The sequence below is a fragment of the Salvelinus namaycush genome, chromosome 1, assembly GCF_016432855.1.
Source record: "Salvelinus namaycush isolate Seneca chromosome 1, SaNama_1.0, whole genome shotgun sequence".
Classification (NCBI taxonomy): Eukaryota; Metazoa; Chordata; class Actinopteri; order Salmoniformes; family Salmonidae; genus Salvelinus; species Salvelinus namaycush.
In genome coordinates, this window is record NC_052307.1 from 76,658,120 (window position 1) to 76,685,735 (window position 27,616).

The 27,616-nt window shown below is 45.5% G+C and overlaps 1 protein-coding gene across 1 annotated transcript in view; it reads left to right on the forward strand.

The window, feature by feature from the left end:
* Nucleotides 1–27,616, forward strand: part of LOC120049221 (transcription factor SOX-6-like) — a 202,846-nt gene that overhangs the window by 88,583 nt on the left and 86,647 nt on the right. The window contains exon 6 of the mRNA XM_038995460.1: nt 14,856–14,945. Coding sequence (XP_038851388.1) covers nt 14,856–14,945 — 90 coding nt within the window. The remainder of the gene's footprint in view (nt 1–14,855; nt 14,946–27,616) is intronic.

A 27,616-nucleotide genomic window follows, 5' to 3' on the forward strand; every position in this document is an offset into this window, starting at 1 on the left:
CTCCACTTTGATGTCTGCCTCTTGAACAGAGAGACTGTTTAATCACTTGTGATAAAACAAATGTCTGCCCTCACTCTTTCTCTCCCACCCTGTTCAATAACATTTCACATGTGCCAAGAGATGAGATTAGGATGTCAGAAGAAACGGATAGAAACATGTTTTATTGCGCTGGAAAGCTTGAGTGCTGATGATTATAATTATTCGGCGAACACCATCTCTCGTTGGGAGTGCCCCCGATATAATTTTAAGCCTGCGGAGGTCGAGTGGTTAATATGTTTTAAGACCCTGACATCCATTACATGTCATGAAGTTCCAATGATAGGTTAAAATTATGACTTTGGATTATAATTAATGATCGCTGGGCTGGAATGACATTTTCCTGTAACTCAGTACCACTTATCATAATGCTGCAATTAGTGATTTGTGTGGTGAGGCACCCCACTTTCTCCATCCCTCTTCTTCTCCCCTCTTCTCCTCCCCTCTTCTCTCTCACTCTATCTCTCACTCTTTCTGTCTGTTTGTAGTTCTCTCCTGGGTGCCAGTTGGCTTCATGACGGCTACCGTAAGACTTCTGTTGTTAACTTTTTGTTAAAGTCATGGCTGGGCAATGAGCTCAGCCTCACATGAGATCTGAATTCTTCCATCCTTGCACAGCTTGTCTCAGTCCGTGTGGCTCTGGATCCCAGAGAAAGGGGATGGTTTGTTTCAAAGGAAAATACGGCTCCCATTGTTGCAGAACCATTTTGGAACAATAGTGCATTGAGACGTTTAGCTGTGGGCCAGCGAAGGGGACTTCCTAGAAATTGGAATTCTTAACCTTTGAAGTACTATGGTTACTTCATCATCCTTATTCTCCCTGGTCTGGCTGGCCTAGCATCATAAATGTCTATTGTGTTCAGTCTCAGAGATAGAGATATTCAATACAAAAACTGGTTGAGACCTTGCATATGAGAACATTTGTACATGCAGTGCTGCTTAGACTTAACCAATTTAATATTTTGGCACTGTACCAGTTGTTCAGATCATGGCTCAATTACTTTGTAAACTAAAACATATCAGACGGTTTGAGGCAGTGTGTGTGTGTGTGTGTGTGTGTGTGTGTGTGTGTGTGTGTGTGTGTGTGTGTGTGTGTGTGTGTGTGTGTGTGTGTGTGTGTGTGTGTGTGTGTGTGTGTGTGGCGGGGTATGGGTTAGAGAATGGAGGTCGTCATCTAAAAATAGTGACCTTTGGACTCGCCGTCCACAGAGCAATGTGTGTACATCCTGAACTCTGACATCCCAGTAAACAGAGCTGGTTCATAAACATCTTTAATTGCTGCTTGGTAGAAACTGAGAATGTCACAGACTGCAATAGCAAATAGTCGCCCCTTAATTAGACAAAATAAAGTTTTATTTGAATATATACAGTGCCTTCGGAAAGTATTCAGACCCCTTGACTTTTTCCACATTTGTTACATTACAGCCTTATTCTAAAATGGATTAAATAAATAAAAATCCTCAGCAGTCTACACACATTACCCCATAATGATGAAGTTAAACAGTTTTTTAGAAATGTTTGCTAATTTATAAAACTTTAAAAAGATACCTTATAAGGCCCCACAGATGACAGTGCATGTCAGAGCAAAAACCACGCCATGAGGTCGACGGAACTGTCCGTAGAGCTCCGAGACAGGATTGTGTCAGGGCACAGAAGGAGGGGTACCAAAAAATGTCTGCAGCATTGAAGGTCTGGAACATAGTGGCCTCCATCATTCTTAAATGGAAGACGTTTGGAACCACCAAGACTCTTCCTAGAGCTGGCCGCCCGGCCAAACTGAGCAATCGGGGGAGAAGGGCCTTGGTCAGGGAGGTGACCAAGAACCTGATGGTCACTCTGCCAGAGCTCTTTAGTTCCTCTTTGGAGATGGGAGAACCTTCCAGAAGGACAACCATCTCTGCAGCACTCCACCAAGCAGGCCGTTATGGTAGAGTGGCCAGACGGAAGCCACTCCTCAGTGAAAGGCACATGACAGCACACTTTGAGTTTGCCAAAAGGCACCTAAGGAGTCTCAGACCATGAGAAACAAGATTCTCTGGTCTGATGAAACCAAGATTCAACACTTTAGCCTGAATGCCAAGCATCACGTCTGGAGGAAACCTGGCACCATCCCTACGGTGAAGCATGGTGGTGACAGCATCATGCTGTGGGGGTGCTTTTCAGCAGCAGGGACTGGGAGACTAGTCAGGATCGAGGCAAAAATTAACAGAGCAAAGTACAGAGAGATCCTTGATGAAAAACGTCTCCAGAGGGCTCAAGACCTCAGACTGGGGTGAAGGTTTACCTTCCAACAGGACAATGACCCTAAGCAAACAGCCAAGACAACGCAGGGGTGGCTTTGGGACAAGTTTCTGAATGTCCTTGAGTGGACCAGCCAGAGCCCGGACATGAACCCGATCAAACATCTCTGGAGAGACCTAAAAATAGCTGTGCAGCGACGTTCCCCATCCAACCCGACAGAGCTTGAGAGGATCTGCAGAGAAAAATGGGAGAATCTCCCCAAATACAGGTGTGCCAAGCTTGTAGTGTCATACCCAAGAAGACTTGAGGCTGTAATTGCTGCCAAAGGTGCTTCATTTTTTGTAAATTAGCAAAAATTTGTTTTTGCTTTGTCATTATGGGGTATTGTGTGTAGATGAATGAGGAAAAAAATACAATTAAATACATTTTTTAATAAGGCTGTAATCTAACAAAATGTGGAAAAAGTCAAGGGGTCTGAATACATTCAGAAAGGCACTGTAAATCATTATAGGTAAAGTCATCTTGTTGAAATGATATGTACGGTAGTACAAGTACTGTACAGTATATGCCTTTGCCATGTTCTCAACATATCTGCACACACACACACGCACACACACACGCACACATACGCACGTACACTCATACCAACACACACTACAAATCAAGTAAAGTAATATAAAGCCTAAAAGCATAGTATGCACCTGTAATTATCATGGATGAAATATCCTGGATGGACCTGGAGAGCACATTATAACATTATATCAGTATTACCATGCTTGTAAAGTCTTTCTTTTTTCACTTTAGTATCACTTCTTTTTTTAAATTAAGGCAGCATTTACATTCTGTGTATAATGCAGAGGAATCTGTGAAGCACATCGGCGTTGCCTCTAAACGTTTAAGATAAAATAAAGTTTGGGGGGCTATGCCAGACACTTGGCTTCACTGCACATTTAATCATTCATGTGGATCCGATTAGTATTTTTTTGTCCTTGTACAGTCTCAGGCACACATTAATTTAGTAAATCCCATTGAGCAGCCATGATCACAGTAAGCAGCGTTATCCACACACTTCTATTCATTTAACACAGATGAATAAATGGGAATGTTTTGGAGCATTGATTAGCAGCAGAGTTTATATCTGACAGTTAGATTGCAGGGTACCCAACAAAAATCGTCTCCACTGCAAGGTACCCAGTAATTTAATTCTCGTGTGAAATTATTATAATTTATTACAGTGTGTGGACCCTAATGATTACCGACATCAAATGGAAATTATAAATTCTAATTAAGTCTACATCTCCTCGCAATGCTCATCTTCACAGTGTTGAGACCCTCATCAGCACTGGCTGAAGTTTGAAGCAGACGTCCTCCTCCTCTCTTCCTTCGTGTCATTTTACTTTTCATTTATTTACCTCCTAAGACAGACTTGCTTATTTTTATGTTTATCATAATGTGTGATTTAAGCTGTCTCTACTTCATTTCAGCAAGGTGTTCATTACATGTTCTTATTTTTTGGTTTCCTATCTGAATAAGCCTTCATTATCAGTTGATAAACTTTCCAGTGTAGGTATAGGCTGTGTAACATTAGAAGGTATTTAACATGCTCTTTTATGGTTCAAGGCAGTCTGTTTGAAGGAGGTAAACATTTGATTATTTCTTTGCTTTTCAGTTATTTCTTTATTTCTTTGTTTTTTCTATAAATGTAGAAATACCAGAAAAATGATGTCTTAAACTTTCCAATTACTGTACCTCGAACATCCTGGAACAAGCTCTGAACCCTACTGATGTCTTTATGTTACACATTAATACACATTTTAATTAAGTTATTAGTATTAGAAATGTAGTATAGCAACAGCCTCAGCTGCCTTAATAGGGTGGAGAGAGGAGTGGAGGGGGTGAGAAAAAGTACATTTTGCTATCCAAGCATTTAATTGTGGTAGTTGTTAAAAGTGACCTTGTGGGGTAGAGAGAGAGAGAGAGGAGCTGGAGTCTGGAGCACAGTGGAGCAGCACGGCACGGCAGAGCACAGCGGCTGGCTCCTTCCAGCTGCACACATGGCATCCATCGGGGGCACAATCACGCACAGTCCCAACACCTCAGGCTCGGACATATGTTGAGTTTTATTTCATTCTTCTGACATTAATCCTATTCACCAGCTGTTCTGCCAGCTGCCACTCTCCGGCTTAAGAGGAGATTGCAGTTTTGGGGGCTATGAGTCCTGGTTTATCTTGGCTCCTCATCTCCCCTCACTAAGTTTTGATTGGATTTTTCCCCCTCTTCCTTCTCCGGGTTCCTTGAGCTACATACTTCCTAGCTTCTTGCTATCTTTCTTTTTTCTTATTTCAACTTCGTATTTTCTCTCTCTCCTTCATGTAGATAAGAGAGCTTTAGGGTTGTGTTTTAAGCTGCATCCAAGCCCTTCTCTGGCCAGGGGCCCTTTCAGATTGCTGGCTGGCAGTACTGCGGTGTTCACTGCCTGCCTCTCCTCTCTTCTCTTGTGGACGGGCTCACATTTATAATTCACACACAGTTCTTTCATATGGTCACCACTATCTCATAACAGGCTGCACAGAGACCCACTCCTATGGGGCAAGGTAGCTGGCACTCCTCTCCATGTACGCAGGCTGGCCAGATGCTGCTCCCCAGCCAGTCCCTCTGGTCTAGACAGGATGGAGAGAGTGCAGAAATCTCACGCTTTTACACACTTAATGAAGGAGGGAATCTAACTGGGCTTTAGCATGTTCATCCACGTCCTCTAGTAGCATTTCCTTTGGATTAGCTTCGCCTCAGGCTTAACAGTTATCATTATTGACATATCAGGCCTGACATATTTCACATTTATGTGCATTGTCTGTAAGCATTTCCCAGTGTTCTCTGTGTAGTTTCTGCTGAAGTACTGCTTCGTGGACGACAGGCTGGGGCTGCATGAATTGATCATTGCTCACTGCTCACTTTAATAATTCAAGGCTGATTGCCACAAAGTCCCGCAGTAAAATGGATTGGGAGAGGTCACGTGTTGCCCTGCTCAAGAGGTGAAGCCTCTTGGGGACGGTTAATTCATATACAGTTTGCTTGATAGACACGTGTCCTATTTAGAGGTCAGCTGTGGAGCCTTGGGCGGGTAGCGGATATCAGAGCCTGGAATGACTGGGTCACTGCTGTAGGCTTAGCACCTCAGCTCCTATGGATAAAGAGAAAGCAGGGCGAGTGGTTACCTCAGCACTAACAGCCCCTGGCCAACCAGGACATTTCTCCTACTAACCTACAACAGATTGTTACAAATACACCTTTCGTTAAAGCTGCCTGGAGATTTAGGTTTAGGTCTATGTTTAGGTCTATGTTACACACACACATACCACTGTACATGAGGATTGCAGCTTTTGCCCTCTGATTTAGTTGAATGTCTTCTGGTTTAGTACATCCAGGTGGACCTTTAGGCTCTCAAGGTCCCTTTAAGTGTGTGTGTGCACAGGTCAGGGATTGTTTAACGTTATCCTCATGTCGTTAGCAAAATCTTCCAATGACACCTGACCTCTAACAGAGATCCCAGGCCCCACCCCTCAGGCTTACGGACGTGAGTGTGTAAGGACATAAGGGTGTGTGAGGGGTTCCTCCTTGAGCCTTAGTTGCAGAATATCCCAGGCTGGTTGTGTTCTATTTATAGTGGCTGTTGGCAAGCTAGGATGGTGTCTATAGGGGAGCCTACAGGTGACTAACAGGGATGCTCACCAAGTGGAATAATGAATAGTATTAGGTGTCAATTAAATCAAGCCTTTCCCGAGGTGCAGGTGCTCCACAATGTACTGGCACATCTCAAGGAGCCAGGCCTCTTCACCCATGCATGCCAACGGCTTCATTTGCATATTTAAGAGCTGAAATTATTTAACTGAAGCAAAAAGTCTTGTGGAAATGATAGAGGTTATTAAAACTGTTGACAAGGAGGCAAGGTAATTGCCTGAAAATGAGCAACGATGCCACTGTTGTACACAGAATAGTGTTGTTTTTTCTCTCTCTCCTCTCTTTAGCGTTTGCATTGTGCACTGCCGCCCGGGAGTGTGTAACCTATTACGTTTAGATTGCTCCCTTGCAATTAGTGCCCTTTTTGTCCTCCCTTCAATAAGGCCATGATTATGGAGACTTCAGGAGGATCTGCATTCCTCATCCAACAGCTGTTGTCTCTGGAACTACCGGTGGAATGACAAAACATGTTTTCTCACTGCGTTTCACTTTTCTGCCGGTTTCTTGTAATTATTGTGTTTTATTTGCTGCGATGATGGGGTCTTGTTTTTACTGCCTCTGTGATTAAGATATTCACAAGATTCCCTCAGAGTTGGAGAGAATCTTTTTGTAAATCTTGACTTTGAGTGAGGTAGATTGGGGAGAGTAGAGACTGGGGAACGGGTCCATACAGAATGAGGTAGATTGGGGAGAGTAGAGACTGGGGAACGGGTCCATACAGAGTGAGGTAGATTGGGGAGAGGAGAGACTGGGGAACGGGTCCATACAGAGTGAGGTAGATTGGGGAGAGGAGAGACTGGGGAACGGGTCCATACAGAGTGAGGTAGATTGGGGAGAGTAGAGACTGGGGAACGGGTCCATACAGAGTGAGGTAGATTGGGGAGAGTAGAGACTGGGGAACGGGTCCATACAGAGTGAGGTAGATTGGGAGAGTAGAGACTGGGGAACGGGTCCATACAGAGTGAGGTAGATTGGGGAGAGTAGAGACTGGGGAACGGGTCCATACAGAGTGAGGTAGATTGGGAAGAGTAGAGACTGGGGAACGGGTCCATACAGAGTGAGGTAGATTGGGGAGAGGAGAGACTGGGGAACGGGTCCATACAGAGTGAGGTAGATTGGGGAGAGGAGAGACTGGGGAACGGGTCCATACAGAGTGAGGTAGATTGGGGAGAGTAGAGACTGGGGAACGGGTCCATACAGAGTGAGGTAGATTGGGGAGAGGAGAGACTGGGGAACGGGTCCATACAGAGTGAGGTAGATTGGGGAGAGTAGAGACTGGGCAACGGGTCCATACAGAGTGAGGTAGATTGGGGAGAGTAGAGACTGGGGAACGGGTCCATACAGAGTGAGGTAGATTGGGGAGAGGAGAGACTGGGGAACGGGTCCATACAGAGTGAGGTAGATTGGGGAGAGTAGAGACTGGGCAACGGGTCCATACAGAGTGAGGTAGATTGGGGAGAGTAGAGACTGGGGAACGGGTCCATACAGAGTGAGGTAGATTGGGGAGAGGAGAGACTGGGGAACGGGTCCATACAGAGTGAGGTAGATTGGGGAGAGTAGAGACTGGGGAACGGGTCCATACAGAGTGAGGTAGATTGGGGAGAGGAGAGACTGGGGAACGGGTCCATACAGAGTGAGGTAGATTGGGGAGAGTAGAGACTGGGGAACGGGTCCATACAGAGTGAGGTAGATTGGGAGAGTAGAGACTGGGGAACGGGTCCATACAGAGTGAGGTAGATTGGGGAGAGTAGAGACTGGGGAACGGGTCCATTAAGAGTGAGGTAGATTGGGGAGAGTAGAGACTGGGGAACGGGTCCATACAGAGTGAGGTAGATTGGGGAGAGGAGAGACTGGGGAACAGGTCCATACAGAGTGAGGTAGATTGGGGAGAGTAGAGACTGGGGAACGGGTCCATACAGAGTGAGGTAGATTGGGGAGAGTAGAGACTGGGGAACGGGTCCATACAGAGTGAGGTAGATTGGGGAGAGGAGAGACTGGGGAACGGGTCCATACAGAGTGAGGTAGATTGGGGAGAGTAGAGACTGGGGAACGGGTCCATACAGAGTGAGGTAGATTGGGAGAGTAGAGACTGGGGAACGGGTCCATACAGAGTGAGGTAGATTGGGGAGAGGAGAGACTGGGGAACGGGTCCATTAAGAGTGAGGTAGATTGGGGAGAGTAGAGACTGGGGAACGGGTCCATACAGAGTGAGGTAGATTGGGGAGAGGAGAGACTGGGGAACAGGTCCATACAGAGTGAGGTAGATTGGGAGAGTAGAGACTGGGGAACGGGTCCATACAGAGTGAGGTAGATTGGGGAGAGTAGAGACTGGGGAACGGGTCCATACAGAGTGAGGTAGATTGGGGAGAGGAGAGACTGGGGAACAGGTCCATACAGAGTGAGGTAGATTGGGGAGAGAAGAGACTGGGGAACGGGATTCGTATTGTCTGACTAGGACCGGATCTGACTGAGCGATTCTCAGGGTTACAAATTCAGCCCTGAGTTAAATAGATAATAGAATGAGGTATTTTCATTTAGAGTGGAGAAGAATAGTTTCAAATTGACTTGTTGCCCTCACCAAATTGAACACAACTTGCTTTATTCTCCTAACCTTGACATATTTGTACACCTATAGCTTCAGCCTAACGCTTTCATTCTAGGAGTCTTTCTTTTTGCCAATATTATTAAAAGCACTCTAAAAGTTCTCTGAAGATAATTATGAACCTAACTACCACTATTTGTACAAGTGTGTCCTCCAACTCAGCGAGTCCTCTAGCTAGCTCACTGAGAGCACTCCTACTCTAAAACGCTGCCTCTCGCTGGGCCCTTAATAAAAGCTATCCTCCATCCAGCCCACAGCCTCTGTTTATAAGGCTCTGCCATACTGAGGAGGAAATTATTTATTTGGCCAATGTCAGTTGATCATTGATTTAGTAATGACATGTTTCCCCCAGAGGCTCTAACCACTAATACTGTATACAGGGCTGATGCTGAGACTGCTGTGACTCTCACAGATAGCTCTCTCTCCATCCTCCACCACAATGAGCCGTCACTTAGAGCAAAACAAACACTCCACTAGCAGCCACTAGTCACATACATTATCTGTATAGAGAATATCACAGACTGAGAAATAATGCCTACTCTCAGTGGCTGTTACAGTATGTATGTTGAAGCAGCAGCAGTGATAGAGTGACCTGGTGGACAGACAGAGAGTGGGATGCTGGCTGGATTCCTGGCCGGGTCAGGGTTGTGTTGTCATCCTTCAGGATCTCTCTCTCTGTCCTGTGTGGGTCTCAGTGTTGAGGAGGATTGATGAGGGGAATCGCTTCTTCCTGTTGAGGGATTACAATAGGCGTGTGAGTGAGTGAGTGGGCCGCAGGCTGCAGGCAGGCAGGGTGGTGAGGGCACGGAGCGGAGCGGAGGGGGGAGGGAGGGACAGATGTGTTGGCATAGGGCCACCGGGCATGGCCCACTGAGAGACAGAGAGACAGACAGGAGGACACCCAGAGACTACTGCCCCCGCAGGGAGGAAAACACAGTCTCATGATGCCTGGGAAAAGACCTACGGGTACAACTCACTCTGTCTATCCTTCCGACTGTATGATAAAACACACAGAAGATATGAGACACGAGGTTGCCTATTTAATGTGCCTCACGTGGCTTTATTTAATGTGTTCTTGGTTGATACCCCAATGCCAATCGTTAAAGTCATTTCCCAAGTAGATAACAACATGAATCATGAATCATTAAGATATTATTTTTACGGACCATTTCAAATCCAAATTGACAAGGTTTGATTTGCTAGTTAGTGTATTTATTTGTGCCGTCTGTGTTTTCCTCTTGGTGATTTGAACTTAACCGTGCGGTGCATCCGATGACACTCTGATTGAACCACTCTGTTTAGGGCCGCAATAAAACAATACATTAGTTAACAACTCTCCCTCAGCTTGGCACATGCAGAAGTCTTTATGACCAGCTTGCACTCACTTTATTAACAGTAACTTATTACAACATGCTCAATAAAACACTAATTCAGCTTTATAAACGGTTGCTTTAAAATGTTTGAGAGAGACAGAGAGATGAGCTTTTATTTATTTGATCTTCTAAAGAGGCTGGAGGTAAGATTGTCAGCAGTGCTTACCTGCCTCTTAGGGTTACACTGTTGTGGTTTCTGTTCAACATGGGATTCTGGCAGTGCTCAGTGCCAGGTGCTGAAAGCCTTGTTTATACCAAACACTAGCCCAGAAATATCCCTTTGTTCAGATTTATGAGCACCATTAGTTCTTGTTTGAATGTAGTGAAAGACTAAGTCTAATGTAGTCAGCTCATCTTTGCTCTAGGTGTCTCAATCCCTCTGACTTTTCACCCACATCAGACAGATTACAGGATAGCTGCATGAACAAGCTGTGTACCAGATCACAATGAAGATAGTAGATAGAAACATATTGTAGTTGGCAGTATCAGGTCATTGGCAAGCTTTACATTGCAACATGGGTGCCGCTAGGAAATGAGCAAGAAACTTGGAAGAAGTGGAGACGGGGGGCCTGTATCCAGCTCCGTAAAGCCCTAGAGAACACACAATGAGGAAGAACAGACAGTCTTAGGGGGCTGGGCCCGCTCCCCACTTCCTCCTCCAGGGGAACACATTCCGGAAACATTCTGGAGTAGTTCTGTCTCGTATGTTGCTATCTGTGCTAGTGGCAGAGCAGTGGGGGTTGCTGCCAGGCGAGGGTCCCCAGGGGCCTGTGGTATCGGCGGGGCCGGAGGACGGAGGAAGTTGGTACGGGTCCAGTGGGGCTGGCCGGGCTCAGTGACAAGCTGAGCTGTCTGCCGCGGGGACGCTGGGAAAATGTAAATAAGAGTCTGATAAGAGCTATTGTTTTCATTCCATTCTCATCCTGTCTCAATGGGCTCCAGAGCTGCACAGCATTTTACCTCAGAGGAGAGAGGGAGGAAGAGAGGGAGGAAGAGAGGGAGGAAGAGAGGGAGGAAGAGAGAGGGAGATATTTTAAGAGTCCCCCTTAGGAAAATAGAAAATAAGCTCAATGGGACTCTTCATTTAAGCGTTTTTCAATGACAAGCCAACTACATAATTCCACTTTCTGAGGACTTTGGTATCTCTATCCCCACAAAGATAGACAAAAACCCACTGATATTGTCAGCCACAATGCAACATACAATATATACATTGTGTTGGTTTTAAGATCTTCAATATAAATCACCTGGATTTGAATATACTACCTTTTCCTATGAAACATATCTGGTTTTGATTACAAGACCAATGAGGTGTGATAGTTGTATGATTTGTTACAAGCTCTGTCTAAAAATGAACACTGTGCACCTACTGCTCACATCTTAATATGACACTAACTATTATTCTGATAAAGCAGTGTTTCCATTGGCATGTTTAATCTCCCAAGAGAAGACGGACAGGAATTAGAGAAATTAAAACAGCACACACACACACACACACACACACACACACACACACACACACACACACACACACACACACACACACACACACACTACTATTAATCTAAATTCCTCTAAAAATGGTTTAGCCTTTCTAAGACTGCTGTGAAATAAGCCAGACGGCTGAGGCATTTTGTGTGTGTTTTCCTAAAGTATGCCTGCATGAAAATTATAGCAGCAATATTTTCATTTGGATATGCCTATTTGGTTCTAAGCTGTTGGAGCATTGAAAGGTGTTTCTAAGTTATTTTATACACTAATCCAGGCCATTATTCACTCTCCCAGGTGGAAAAGAGAAAGCGCAGGCAAGCAGGCAGGCAGGCAGGCAGGCTCTCTCTCTTGCACATTCCAGCTGTAGGCTGTCTTGTGTGAGGGCTTGGCAGGCTGTGTCTGGCCCAGGGTTGGGGATGGAGGTGCAGTATGGAGGAGTCAGGGAGCGGCCACTTTCAGGGGAGGAGGAGAAGGAGGAGGAGGGAAAAGTGGGAGGGGTGGAGTAGAATGGGAGCTGGCACCATATTATCTACAACAGTTGGTGCATTCCTTAATGATCAAGTGCGGGAGCAGCATCTGTGGTGATGTGTGTGTATGTACATACATCTGTGTGTGGGTTTGTGTGAAAGCAAGTGTGTATATATTAACATGAGTTTGTGAATTTGTGTTTGTGTGTTTGTGAATTTACAACCCTTTCACAGTGCTGTAAAATAAAACATTTCTGCCTGAGTCGGTAGAGGAGTGTGTTGATGTTGTTGTGTATCTGTACTGAAGGAGGGCTGTTATCTGGGGGAGTGTATTGCTGTTGTGTATCTGTACTGAGGGAGGGCTGTTATCTGGGGGAGTGTGTTGATGGGGATAAGTCCGGGAGGGAGAGGAAGCTTGCTCACCCAGGGGTGAGGCCCATGGAAGAGGAGCGGAGCTCAGTCACTCCCCCTGCCCTCAACCCCTGTGTGTCTGTGATTCCACTGCCAGGCGGGGAAGCAGGGAGTCAACACACACACACACACACACACACACACACACACACACACACACACACACACACACACACACACACACACACACACACACACACACACACACACACACACACACACACACACACACACACACACACACACACACACACACTGCTCCTCTCTCATCCCGGGTCAAGGGGACAAACTGTGAGTTGGGGATTGGAAAGTCAATAAAGCAGAAGTAATGTTATAATGACCTGAGCCTGTGATGTCCTGTTGGCCTCTCTGCCACGGAGGAAGTGGACAATCAAACAAAATGGCTGCTCCGCTTGATCTTTTTGAAAGCCAACGTTAAACAGAGGCAGGCTAACCATTGAGCCCCTATTACTCCCAGCCTCCCAGTCCCTCTGAACTCGATATGTTTTCATAGTGAGGTATCATGTTTGGATTGTGGAAGTGAAGGGTGAGGACATTACACCCGGATAAAAGGAATCATCAGCTGTGTACTTTCTAAACTGTTTACTTTCTAAATCCTTTCTCTTCCTCAGTAAGAGGAAGAGAGAGGATAATAATGGGAGAATGATCCAAACCATTTAGGATCTCTCTCATCTCTCGCTCTCTCTCGCATGTCTCCTATTTTGTAATCTGAAACATGAACAATCAAATTAAATATCAAATGTATTGTATAATGCTACATCTTTGCACAACAGATCTTGATCTAGATGATAATTGTAGTCTGTACGTTCCACTGCCTCCAGAGCACATGATGACTACAATAAACTGAAAACACAAATCACTAAGACAATCCCTGAAGGCATCCAGAAGTATGTTCTTATGAATTGTACCCTTTAGTTGGCAGAAGGAGACCACAAATGAGCCATTGTCAGGAGAGTGGTTAAGCCATTCCTGATGGAGCCCCAGGGCTTTCTGTGAACTGCAACAATGTCTGCTTTTGCTGTTTGCCCTTTACTCCCTTTCAGAGTGAACAAACCCTGTCTTACACTCCATGATGTCATCTTCAGGCAACATGACACTTGAAGACAATCTGTTTAGGGCTCCTGTTTTCAGGAACAGTCATGTCAGTTAACACGGAGCCCGACTTAGAAACAGCAGCAGCATGGTTCTATATTTACTAGAGAGTAGACATCATTCCGGAACAGTTGACATGCACTCTTAACTATTCATCAAGCCTTAACCAGCAGTATGAAGGTATGAGAGGAGATCTAGGACTGCTCTCATGGGTAAGTCAGGCATCAGCTGGTGGGTAAGTCCACGGTGGCAGCACCACTTTGTGAGTAGGAGACAGACAGATAGATAGACAGACAGACAGACAGACAGCAGGGCCCTGCTCAGTGCACATCCTGGATCTTGGTATAGTGGCCTGGCTGTCTTAGTGCAGTTCAGACGGCGGGCAGCGTGCCTGGGAGCCTGCAGTTTGACTTGGGGAGGGAAGGGGAGGGTGGAGGGGATAGGAGGAGAGAGGGGGGTGGGTGGTGTTTGATGGGAACAGGCTGACCTCTGCGCAGTGCAGGGATCAGCGAGGCCCGGGTCGGCTGGGCCAGCAGTGTGTTCTTTATCAGCTACCACAGCGACAGCATGGCAGATTCCAGCCATTCCTCCACTGATTCATTGTCAGCCGGACAAATGCTAATTGTTTTCATCACTGGCGGCTGTGAGAACGCTCGGACACACCCTGTCTCACCCCTTACCTCCTTCTTAATGTCTCTGCACTGTCTCTGCCCTTACCATGGCTATACTGTCTGTCTCCCCCCTCTCTCACCCCATCTATCTCTCACCTTTTACCGTCTTCAATGGGTGCTCAAGAGTGAATGTGTTTTAATCTACCATCAGTAATTAGAGCTATATAGTTGGGAAAGAAGTGAATGGTTTTTAGTTGTAATTAATAATATTCACTCTGAATGACAAGTGACATTGTCTTGTTTTAACCAAGAAGCTGTCAATATTTTATTTTGACCGTTGGGGACAAGACACCTTTAGTGTGTATGTGTGTATTAACATACACAGCTAGATTTGACAAGGAGTGTTGATGGGTGTGTTAGTTGTGTTAGTATTACTGGAGTGCTGAGGAATGCGTGAGAAACGGACACTTTTGGCATGTGAATGACAACAGAGAAAGCACCTCTCTTTAGAAAGATATTTCCTCCACCTCCATGTTGTTATGAGAAGAAAAAGTTCAGGCTCCTTTTCATTGTTATACAAATACCAGTAATTCAATTCAAACTGAAATTATATGAATGAAATTGGAACCTTCAAAATATTATCGTAAAAATCAAAATACATAAAAATCGAATTTGGATTTGACGTACCCTTTCCTGAAAGAAATCCGTTGGAGAAGTGAATTTTAAAATGAAAGCATTTTAAAAGGTCTCTTTTCTTTCCCATGTCTTTCAGAATCCAGTTGCATGGAAACACTTCTGTCAAAAGACTGGAAAGAGAAGATGGACAGGCTCGACACTAGTGATCTTCTGGGAGAAGTCAAAGGTAAGCTTGATGATGTGGTCACTCACAACCGCAGCGCTCTCTTGTAAAGAGTGTCTTAAAGTGAGATTAATAAATCCTCCTATTCCTATCAGACATACATAATCTATACATAATCTAAGAAACAGGCTTGCACTCTGAAATTAGACAAAAGCTCTTGGCTGCCTTCCCTAGTTATTTTCTGCACTTTCCTTATCTGTTATGTCAAAATGCCTCTGTCCAGAGCCCTCTCTTTAAATTCCAACCCCATTTCCCAGTCTGTCATTTTGTTTGTGTCTGTGGTTTACTGTTAGAGACGAGGCTGTTGTCCGTATGTCTGCTATATAAAACTATAAGACTAGAGACACTGCTTCCTACTCATGCAGTGTGTTCATGTCGAGAGAGAAGAGAGGGGAAAGAAGAGAGAGGAAGGAAAGTGCAGAGACGAGGAGAGCCATCTCTCTTCTAGGTCTCTCACATCTAAAAGGAATTCTGCCTTGATTCTGTTAGTGAACGCCCTGCACAGCCCTGCACAGCCCAGCTCTCCCTCCAAATCTGTATTTATGCGCGGGGAAGGTGGGCCTGGGCAGGCAGCCGGGTTTTTTGCAGGTCCAGTTCTTAGCACTGACTGTTACTAAAAAGGTGTTTATGTAGCTAGCGGAGAGGAAGGCACAATACCAGCTGTCTGATAACACCAGGCTCCAGCTCTCTCTCTCTCTCTCTCTCTCTCTCTCTCTCTCTCTCTCTCTCTCTCTCTCTCTCTCTCTCTCTCTCTCTCTCTCTCTCTCTCTCTCTCTCTCTCTCTCTCTCTCTCTCTCTCTCTCTCTCTCTCTCTCTCTCTCTCTCTCTCTCTCTCTCTCTCTCTCTCTCTCTCTCTCTCTCTCTCTCTCTCTCTCTCTCTCTCTCTCTCTCTCTCTCTCTCTCTCTCCCCTTCCTTATTTTCTCTATCACTCGCTTCCCTGCCAACGCCCATACTCTCAAGTCTGTACCTCACAACACAAAATGGTGTATATTAATGATTGTATTATTAATATTTACATGAATATACTCATATCTATATATCCATGTCATTTTAGCTAAACAGAGACGATGCTGCTCTGCTCATCATGCACAATTGTAATCATCAGAACTATTCAAAGACATCTGAAAGTAGCATTCTGCTAGCGCGTGCACTGGAAATGTTTAGCATTTCTTTATGATGTACTCCCACTTTAATAGCTCTTTTTATCATATGGTTGGCAATCATAAATAATATTTGTCCTTGGTTTTAATTATGGGATGACATTTTCTCTGTGTGCCGGGGAAGACAATAACTATTGCATGTTGTAATAAGTATATTCATGGTCAATAACCTTAATGAGCTGAAATATAAATCATATCTTGGTAAACCAGATTCATTGTAGCTGACCCTGTAGATCAAAGTGCAGTGGAACAAATGTTTAAAATGATTTAGCCTTTTGAAAGCAGATCTATTTAAATTACAGGGCATTTTTCTGTTTGATAAATGGTAAGGGTGAGGTTATTCCACAGCGGTGTAAACAGGTAGCGCGGGAGCCTGATAATGCCCACTGTGGCCTTTGTTGACTCACATGCAGGGAGACACAGTGAACACTAGACTTAGAAATATAACTACTTTTCATATCACACCGGTAGGCTGTCTAAGGTTTTTAATTAGCCTGCCATTTCATATGACTGTAGACATTTCAAAGGACTGCTTTGTGCTCCCCCTTACAAATGTCTCTTTCTGCGTTTGAAGTCTGCCGGATGTAAATACTGGCAATTAAAAAGAAGCCCAGGGTTGGAGACACACAAGGTCCTCCTAATTAAAACACAAACAAAGGCACCAAGCAGAAAACACCTTCTGATTACGATCTAAAGTGTTATGATGAATCAGAGGCTGTATTAATTGTTAGGTTAAAATCAATACAAAGGGTAAGCATGCCTGTAGGTTTAAGTTAACGGAGGACAGTGCTGGATAAAGGCTAACATCCGTAAAAGCTACCTACTGCCACAGTGGCCTTGATACTCCTTCTCTACTCAGCGGACACTGAATCCGGAACCAATGGCATTGTACATTCTACCTAGACTACATCCTTTGTGGCATTGTTCCGTTGTTACAAAAGATTGCTTTTGATGTTCAAAGATAAATAAATGAAATATAAAGTTCTGTCCCTTTTGAACCGAAAGACTGGTAATTTGTATGTTTTTTTCCTCACAAGGCTGCCTGAATTAGCGGTAGAGAATCTAAAAGTCTCTGTAGTTTTTGCTCAACTGCTTTCCATATTTTCCACCTTATGAACCTGTCATGGATGGCACCTTGTCATATTGTTGTAGTCGCAAGAGGAGGAATCTGCTGGGTTAAGACTCGCAGAGGAATTATCACACAGGAGAAGACAATAGGTGGAACAGAATTTGACCAAAGGCTTCACTTCACCAATGAATAGAACTGCATTCTTTTACACTATGCACTTGTGTTCAAACATGCCCAGACTACATTATGCTCTTGGGGTAAAACACAAAGTACAGTAAACAAAACAATGGTATCAAAACATCTGAGGTTGGCTTTCCTTTATCTTACACCCAGTTCAACGCAACCAAGCATTTAGTGCCTCACGTACATAGTTATAGTGTATTGTCATGTGGTTTCCTGCGCTAGAATGGGTCTGTGGTTAAACTGATACTGGTACTTCCAGTAAAATGGAGACCGTTTGAGCTGTTTCCATCAATACAGGATAGGAAGTATGCTTAACAGAGACATAGAGAATAGAATGATTTGGGTGTAATGATGTCAGATGTTTATCAGCCTTGTCCTTTAAGCTGTGAGAGATTAACAGCTGCAGGAAGAGAGAGGGAGGGAACGGTTTGTGAAGGAGTATTAGTGGTGGATTGCTTTTCACAAGCCGATTCCAGAGGTAACGGTTTGTTTTCATACCTGAGCTTAGCTGTCAATCATGAGGAACGGTGAGAAGGGAGATGAGATCGCCTGAACAAAACCACAGAGCAAGAGAGGGAGGTGTGGGGGGGTGGGGGGAAAGAGTGAGAGGGAGGGAGGGAGGGAGGGAGGGAGGGAGGGAGGGAGGGAGGGAGAAAGCAAGATAGAGCAGAGAGGGAGAGGAGAGAGAGAGCACAGAGAAAGATAGAGAGAGAGACCTGGGACATGACTGCTCAGACATGAGGCTGTTTTAATTATGGTCCTTCAAAGAGAATCTCTTTCTGTAGAAGCTGTGCCACAACGGCAGAGAGATCTCCTACACTATAGTATGTTCCAGTACTCCTGTCCTTTATTCTGGCTGTACTGTTTATGTTTGTAAATTGTTTTTTAAATGGTCAATGATGGGAGGTGCCTATTGTGGTTGTTTGATTTAATTGAATCATTACAAGCCCTACCCTCCTTTATACAATAAAACATTTACTCTTTTTGTGTTTTAGGCTGATATTTTGGACGGAAACCAGAGTGATTTTAGCTAGCCTCACTCCGTGCCTAACATATGTCAGTTGAAGAATTCAGGTGATGTGCATGTATTTAATGTAAATTCCATTGGAATGTGAATGCAGGTTTATGGGGGAAAGGCTTGGTCAAATAAGTTCTCCCTGTACAGTGTGGCTTTCATTTATACTCAATCAGGGCCTTTGAGACCAACACACTGCAGGACTGTTTAACTTTCCCTGTAGCCATCCAGTGTCCGACAGCTCCCCGAAAAAACGGCAAAGCATTTATTCAACTGAAGAAAAAAATGTGGTAGTTAAATTGGAACACAAACTGCATTCATTTTCTCGGAAGGTTTGATAAAAAATGAAGCTAAGCATTGTACATTTGCGTTAAAATGGCAGCTTGAATTCTATATAAACGAAAATCAAGCCTCTTGCACTTTCATAATCAATTTGTGAATGCTGTCTACATGACAGTGGCGGGGTGCACATTGACAGTCCTGTGGCAGGCAGATAAGTAGAAGCTCTTTAAGGGGAGAGCGAGGAGCGGGGCCGGGCAGGGCCGCAGCTGAGACTGATTTGATGCTGCTCCTACCTGCCCTTGCTTCTCCCATCCCGAGAGAGGACTACTGTGTGCACACAGAGCTGGGGTTGTTCAGCCAGCTGGGTTTACTTCAAAACATGATTATTATATTTAACATTCAGCTTCATTCTTAATGGCTCTAATAAAGTCTAGAGCGAATGCCAATGGAGATTCCACACTATATCTGTAAATACACGCGGAACCACAAGTGGGAGCAGATTTTTATCGGCACAGGAAAACATTGTCATTTCATGTTTCTTTCACCTACTTTCTTTGTGAAACCCTGTCAATATAAATCCTTTACCTCTAGTTTCCAGCTCTAAAATACCACCCTGTTTCAAAATACTCACACATGGCCATGTGCAGTAAAAACTAAAAATGTCACTAATAAACAGCGCATAAACATTCAAAAATCAGTGGAATTGGAATTAGTGGAATTGAATGTAAGGTGGTAAACGTGATTATCACAAAGACTAAATGACCTAGTGAATCTGTGTTATACAGCTATGTGTATTTTGAGGAGAGAGCTGTGTATGTTTGATAATGTAACCTCTATTTAGAGCAGAGGGAGGGACCACCTCAACCCATCACACACTGAAATATCCTTCCAATTCCTCCAATTCAAAAGTGCCACAGTTTGCATTTTTCTCCCAACACTTCAATAGTCTTCTGTTGGCCCTGTGTACCCAGGTGAAATATGAGACACCGTAAATCATTATTCTTCAGACTGCATTTGCGAAATGAATGTATGGGCCTAATGCCCTCTGTTTTTCTCCCTTAATGAATTGAGGAATTTAGCTTGTGGTGTCGGCTGCAGAAAGGAACACGTGTGTGTGTGTCTGTCTGTCTGTCTGTCTGTCTGTCTGTCTGTCTGTCTGTCTGTCTGTCTGTCTGTCTGTCTGTCTGTCTGTCTGTCTGTCTGTGTCCACTCTCTCTTTTTCCCTCCTGGCTCTGTGTTTTGAGAGGAGACAGGCAGACAGGAGTGGGTTTGGTGGTGTCTGGGTCAGCCTCTGCTGGTGTCGGTGTGGGCAGAAGCCCTGTGCCATGGAACCAGGCATGGGGATGGTTCCCTGACCAGACAGGGCCTCTGGATGACTGGCTGCACATTTCATACTTTAATACATTTGACACTTAAAATCATGTTTAAATTTTACTTCCTAATTTCAGTGTGTTTACATTTAATTTACCAAATTATATTTACTATTACTACAAATAATTAGATTCTTTCTTGGTTGACAGACACACAGGTATCCCGTTTATTTAGAATGCAATAATCAATTTATATCTTAAGTTACTACCAGGAATCACCAGCAATCCTTATTTTAACGTTTGACAAATATACACCTCTCTCACTTATAGAAGTGTAGTAAATGGAATATTTATCAGTCTCCCGGCCGCAAAGTAAATGACATCCTCACTGCCATGTAATGCTGCTTAAGCACTGGCTGCTATGGCTGGGCCAGGTTAGTACATGTCACGCTGGATTTCCCCCTACAGCTGCTCTAGTGCTGCAGCTCCGGAGCCACTCTGCTGATCTACCACCAGCCACGGAGACACAACACACACACACACACACACACGCACACACACACACACACACACACACACACACACACACACACACACACACACACTAGAGTTCGGCCGATTATGATTTTCCAACGCCGATACCGATACAGATTATTGGAGGACCAAAAAAAGCCGATACCGATTAATCTGTCGATTTTTATATATATATTTGTAATACATGACAATTACAACAATACTGAATGAAAAATTAACACTTTTATTTTAACTTAATATAATACATAAATAAAATCAATTTAGCCTCAAATAAATAATGAAACATGTTCAATTTGGTTTAAATAATGCAAAAACAAAGTGTTGGAGAAGAAAGTAAAAGTGCAATATGTGCCATGTAAGAAAGCTAACGTTTAAGTTTCTTGTTCAGAACATGAGAACATATGAAAGCTGGTGGTTCCTTTTAACATGAGTCTTCAATATTCCCAGTTAAGAAGTTTTAGGTTGTAGTTATTATAGGAATTATAGGACTATTTCTCTCTACACCATTTGTATTTCATATACCTTTGACTATTGGATGTTCTTATAGGCACTTTAGTATTGCCAGCCTAATCTCGGGAGTTGATAGGCTTGAAGTCATAAACAGCGCTGTGCATCCCAGCATTGCTAAGAGCTGCTGGCAAATGCAGTAAAATGCTGTTTGCATGAATGCTTATGAGCCTGCTGCTGCCTACCACCACTCAGACTGTCTATCAAATACCAAATCATATACTTAATTATAATATAATAAACACACAGAAATATGAGCCTTTGGTCATTAATATGGTCAAATTCGGAAACTAACATTTATTCTTTCAGTGAAATACGGAACCGTTCCGTATTTTATCAAACGGGTGGCAACCCTAAGTCTACATATTGCTGTTACATTGCACAACCTTCAATGTTATGTCATATTTATGTAAGTTAATATTGCCTGCTAGTTAATATTGCCTGCTAACATTAATTTATTTTAACTTTTAACTAAATATGCAGGTTTTAAAAAAATACTTGTGTATTGATTTTAAGAACGGCATTGATGTTTATGGTTAGGTACATTTGTGCAACGATTGTGCTTTTTTGTGAATGCGCTTTTGTTAAATCATCACCCGTTTGGCGAAGTTAAAGTAGGCTGTGATTCGATGATAAATTAACAGGCACCGCATTGATTATAAGCAACGCAGGACAAGCTAGTTAACCTAGTAATATCATCAACCACGTGTAGTTAACTAGTGATTATGTGAAGATTGATTGTATTTTATAAGAAAAGTTTAATGCTAGCTAGCAACTTACCTTGGGTCCTTGCAGCCTCAAGGTCCTTTTGATGTGGCACTCGCGTAACAGGTGGTCAGCCTGCCACCCAGACTCCTCGTGGATTGCAATGTGATCGGCCATAATCGGAATCCAAAAAAGGCTGGTTACCAATTGTAATGAAAGCCATGCCGATTAATCGGTCGACCTCTAATACACACACACACACACACACACACACACACACACACACACACACACACACACACAGTCAACATCTTTAGAAATCAAGGACAACATTTGTGAAAGAAAAGAACATGAGATGCAATCCCTCATATTATGGTTCTAAATAAACCAGTGTAGATGCATGAAGTTATAGCCAAGACCAGTGAATTGGTTCAATGCAAGAAACCACACATTCCCTTCCGTTCCAAGGTTTTCCTGACCATTGTTCAGACAGAGAGCTCCTTTTGTCGTTCTCTAGACAACTCTGATGTGAGGGAGGGAGGCCCTGAAAGTGTTTGTATCATTTTATAATAAACCTGGACTAGAAGTGTTTCTCCTTACATGAAAGCAGGAGAGGTCATTACCATACACGTCATGAGGGATGACTGGATGATGGAGAAAATCTAGTGTACCTCGTTGTGTGCTTCAAGCTTTGTCACATGACTTCCCACTGTGGTCAGCGCTCTACAGATCAGTTTTATTACAGTTCATCCTCTGCTTTGATAATGGTTCCTATTGAAAACACAGACTGAACTGTCTCGTCTCTGGGTGGGATAATAGTTCCCTCTGGGAAGATAGCAGTCTGTTATCAGTGTTCAGTCTTATCTGTTCAGGTCTGTAAGGCTGCTATCGTCGAGCTCTGATGAAGTACCTCGTCCGATGCCACTGATACACAGTGGAGTGCTGAGGCTTTCACATTAGCATAATTACACTGAAGAGGCATGCCTCTTCCGTCGTTATATTATTAGCCCGCGTTAATGTTCAGTGTGAACGTCAGGCCGATGAAGTACGCTTTTATTATTAACCACTTGGCGTGTCAATCAAAACATTTTTTGAGAAATATTTAGAAAATATATGTTAAACACTTGGGGAGACGTTGCTATAGATGCAGAAATGATGTCTATATAGGGATATAGAATTAACACACACACAGCAACCAAATGAGTTTAGTACAGTATACTCACATCAGCATAATAAACACTTCCCAGTGTTTTTAGAAGGTGTCTGTTTCTAGCAGTTCCCTGCTGATGGATAACTCTCCATGGGAAATTCATGGCCATGTAGTCCAGTATCTAAGGCTGTGAGGATTGATAGTCCAGGCTGCCATAGCCTGACATGTTGGTGAGTCCTTACTCATGCTTGTTAATGATGGTTTATTGGCAGGATGAACAGTTTTATATCATCACAGAGGCAGCAGGCCAGGTAAAACAGCTGCTACTCATATTGTCTCTGTTCGTTCTGACTAGGGCACCCAGATACTTTGATACCGTTTTTACTTGAAACACATATGGCCTTAGAGCGTTTCTGAACAAGCGTATATATGTAACGGCTTTCTTCCATAGGTGAAGGAGAGGACCAAAGTGCAGCGCGGCTAGTGTTCAACATGTTTAATAAAAGAACAAGTGAAACACTACAAACAACATACAAAATAACAAATGTGCAAAACCGATACAGACCTATCTGGTGCAGAACACAAACACAGAGACAGGTAACAAACACCCACAAAATCCCAACACAAAACAAGCCTCCTATATATGAGTCTCAATCAGAGACAACGACTACCATCTGTCTCTGATTGAGAACCCACACTAGGCTGACATAGAAACAGACAAACTAGACACACAACATAGAATTCCCACCCAGCTCACGTCCTGACCAACTAAACACATACAAAACAACAGAAAACAGGTCAGGAACGTGACAGAACCCCCCCCTCAAGGTGCGAACTCCGGGCGCACCCCTAAAACTCAAGGGGAGGGTCTGGGTGGGCATCTGTCCGCGGTGGCGGCTCCGGCGGTGGACGAGGGCACCACTCCACCATTGTCTTTGTCCACCTCCTTAGCGTCCCTTGAGTGGCGACCCTCGCCCCCGACCATGGTCCAGGAACCTTCACCAACTCCCCTCTACAATAGAGGAGACAACTCAGGACAGAGAGGTAGTTCAGGACAAAGAGGTAGCTCAGGACAGAGAGGTAGCCCAGGACAGAGAGGTAGCCCAGGACAGAGAGGTAGCCCAGGACAGAGGGACAACTCCGGACTAGTGGCAGCTCCGGACTGAGTGGCAGCTCCGGACTGAGTGGCAGCTCCGGACTGAGTGGCAGCTCATGACTGGAGGGCAGCTCATGACTGGAGGGCAGCTCATGACTGGAGGGCAGCTCATGACTGGAGGGCAGCTCATGACTGGAGGGCAGCTCATGACTGGAGGGCAGCTCATGACTGAAGGGCAGCTCATGACTGGAGGGCAGCTCATGACTGGAGGGCAGCTCATGACTGGAGGGCAGCTCATGACTGGAGGGCAGCTCATGACTGGAGGGCAGCTCATGACTGTAGGGCAGCTCATGACTGTAGGGCAGCTCATGACTGTAGGGCAGCTCATGACTGTAGGGCAGCTCTGGCAGCTCCTGACTGGCTGGCGTCTCTGGCAGCTCCTGGCTGGCGTCTCTGGCAGCTCCTGACTGGCTGGCGTCTCTGGCAGCTCCTGACTGGCTGGCGGCTCTGGCAGCTCCTGACTGGCTGGCGGCTCTGGCAGCTCCTGACTGGCTGGCGGCTCTGGCAGCTCCTGACTGGCTGGCGGCTCTGGCAGCTCCTGACTGGCTGGCGGCTCTGGCAGCTCCTGACTGGCTGGCGGCTCTGGCAGCTCCTGACTGGCTGGCGGCTCTGGCGGCTCCTGACTGGCTGGCGGCTCTGGCGGCTCCTGACTGGCTGGCGGCTCTGGCGGCTCCTGACTGACGGACGGCTCTGGCGGCTCCTGACTGACGGACGGCTCTGGCGGCTCCTGACTGACGGACGGCTCTAATGGCTCGGGACAGACGGGCGGCTCTAATGGCTCGTGGCAGACGGACGACTCAGATGGCGCTGGGCAGACGGAAGACTCAGATGGCGCTGGGCAGACGGAAGACTCAGACGGCGCTGGGCAGACGGATGGCTCAGACGGCGCTGGGCAGACGGATGGCTCAGACGGCGCTGGGCAGACGGATGGCTCAGACGGCGCTGGGCAGACGGATGGCTCAGACGGCGCTGGGCAGACGGATGGCTCAGACGGCGCTGGGCAGACGGATGGCTCAGACGGCGCTGGGCAGACGGATGGCTCAGACGGCGCTGGGCAGACGGATGGCTCAGACGGCGCTGGGCAGACGGATGGCTCAGACGGCGCTGGGCAGACGGACGGCTCAGACGGCGCTGGGCAGACGGGCAGTTCAGGCGCCGCTGGGCAGACGGGCAGTTCAGGCACCGCTGGGCAGACGGGCAGTTCAGGCACCGCTGGGCAGACGGCAGACTCTGGCCGGCTGAGACGCACTATAGGCCTGATGCGTGGTGCCGGAACTGGAGGTACCGGGCTGAGGGCACGCACCTCAGGGCGAGTGCGGGGAGGAGGAACAGGGCTCTGGAGATGCACTGGAAGCCTGGTGCGTGGTGTAGGCACTGGTGGTACTGGTCTGGGGCGGGAAGGTGGCGCCGGATATACCGGACCGTGAAGGAGGACACGCGCTCTTGAGCACCGAGCCTCTCCAACCTTACCAGGTTGAATGGTCCCCGTAGCCCTGCCAGTGCGGCGAGGTGGAACAACCCGCACTGGGCTATGCAGGCGAACCGGGGACACCACCTGTAAGGCTGGTGCCATGTACGCCGGCCCGAGGAGACGTACTGGAGGCCAGATACGTTGGGCCGGCTTCATGACATCCAGCTCGATGCCCAACCTAGCCCTCCCAGTGCGGCAAGGTGGAATAGCCCGCACTGGGCTAAGCACGCGTACTGGGGACACCGTGCGCTTTACCGCATAACACGGTGTCTGACCAGTACGACGCCCTCTCACTCCACGGTAAGCCCGGGGAGTTGGCTCAGGTATCCAACCCGGCTTCGCCACACTCCCCTTTAGCCTCCCCCCAAGAAATTTTTGGGTGAGCCTCTCGGGTTTCCAGCCACTCAACCTTGCAAGCGCCTCATAATGCCGCCTCTCCGCTTTTGATGCCTCCAGCTCCGCTTTGGGACGGCGACACTCCTCTGGCTCTGCCCAGGGTCCTTCTCCGTCCAGAATCTCCTCCCATGTCCATTCCTCCTTGTACTGCTGCTGCTGTTGCTGCTGCCCGTTGCCACGCTGCTTGGTCCGGGTTTGGTGGGTGTTTCTGTAACGGCTTTCTTCCATAGGTGAAGGAGAGGACCAAAGTGCAGCGCGGCTAGTGTTCAACATGTTTAATAAAAGAACAAGTGAAACACTACAAACAACATACAAAATAACAAATGTGCAAAACCGATACAGACCTATCTGGTGCAGACCACAAACACAGAGACAGGTAACAAACACCCACAAAATCCCAACACAAAACAAGCCTCCTATATATGAGTCTCAATCAGAGACAACGACTACCATCTGTCTCTGATTGAGAACCCACACTAGGCTGACATAGAAACAGACAAACTAGACACACAACATAGAATTCCCACCCAGCTCACGTCCTGACCAACTAAACACATACAAAACAACAGAAAACAGGTCAGGAACGTGACAATATACAAGCCTAAAACATAGTTCAGCTTAAGTCAAATCTCTGTAGCTCGTCAAATACCCTTTTGTTGTCTCTGGTTGTGCTTGCTTAGCAGGCTCATAGCCAGCTGTTTTATCCTATGGATTATTTAGGCTACACAAGACAAAGATTTTGTTTATCAGTCACAATGTATAATATTCATGTAGATTTATTGACAACATTAATATATGCATGGAATTTGAAAGACATAGTCATCCGCAACCATGATTTTTACTGGTAAACAATCTGTTGTTGTGTGTATTTGTTTGTGTTTGTATGTGCAAACGTGTGTTTGTGTTGATTCAAAATGAGGATTTAATTGCTTTTGGAGCAAGGTCTTTGCCCCGAAAAATTCTTTCATTGCAAGGCTACAGGAAGCAGTACTAGATTCCATTAGCAGTAATTCAATTGTATCTTTGTATTTTTTTCTTCTTTAGAAGACATGAACATGGGGTCAGAGGACTACTGAGTTCATATTAGTGTTACAAATTGTATTGCACTGAACACACCAGCGCTACCGAATCATCACCATGTGTGTACTGTATGTGTGTGTGTGTGTGTGTGTGTGTGTGTGTGTGTGTGTGTGTGTGTGTGTGTGTGTGTGTGTGTGTGTGTGTGTGTGTGTGTGTGTGTGTGTGTGTGTGTGTGTGTGTGTGTCTGTGCAGTGCATTCAGCCAGCGGAGTTACCTTTTCTCATGTGGATGAGCAGCACAGAACAGCTCCTGCCTTCAGCACGCCAGGCATGCTAGCTATGTGCAGTGTGTGTCCGGACACAGCCCGGAACAATTGCAGCATTTAGACAAGTCTTCATTTACTTAGGATGGACTGGCAGCATATGGGAGGATCCACAATAGCTGACTGATGGAGGGACAAAGAAATTGCAGTGTTCTGGTGTAAAAAAAGGCATTCAGATTGGGTCATAATGGCTCAGCTGTCCTAACCAAAGGAAGGGACAGAATAGGGTGCCTTGTGATTTTTTTCTCTTTTTCACCCCCGTTCCTTTTCTCCTTTTTTGTGCCTGAATCTTTTATCTGCGTTACTCACCAGGGACTCTTCAAAGTAACAAGCCTCCTTCTTTTCCCTGGTGCTGGACTTGGAACCCAAATTAGAGACTGCTTGATTAGAAGA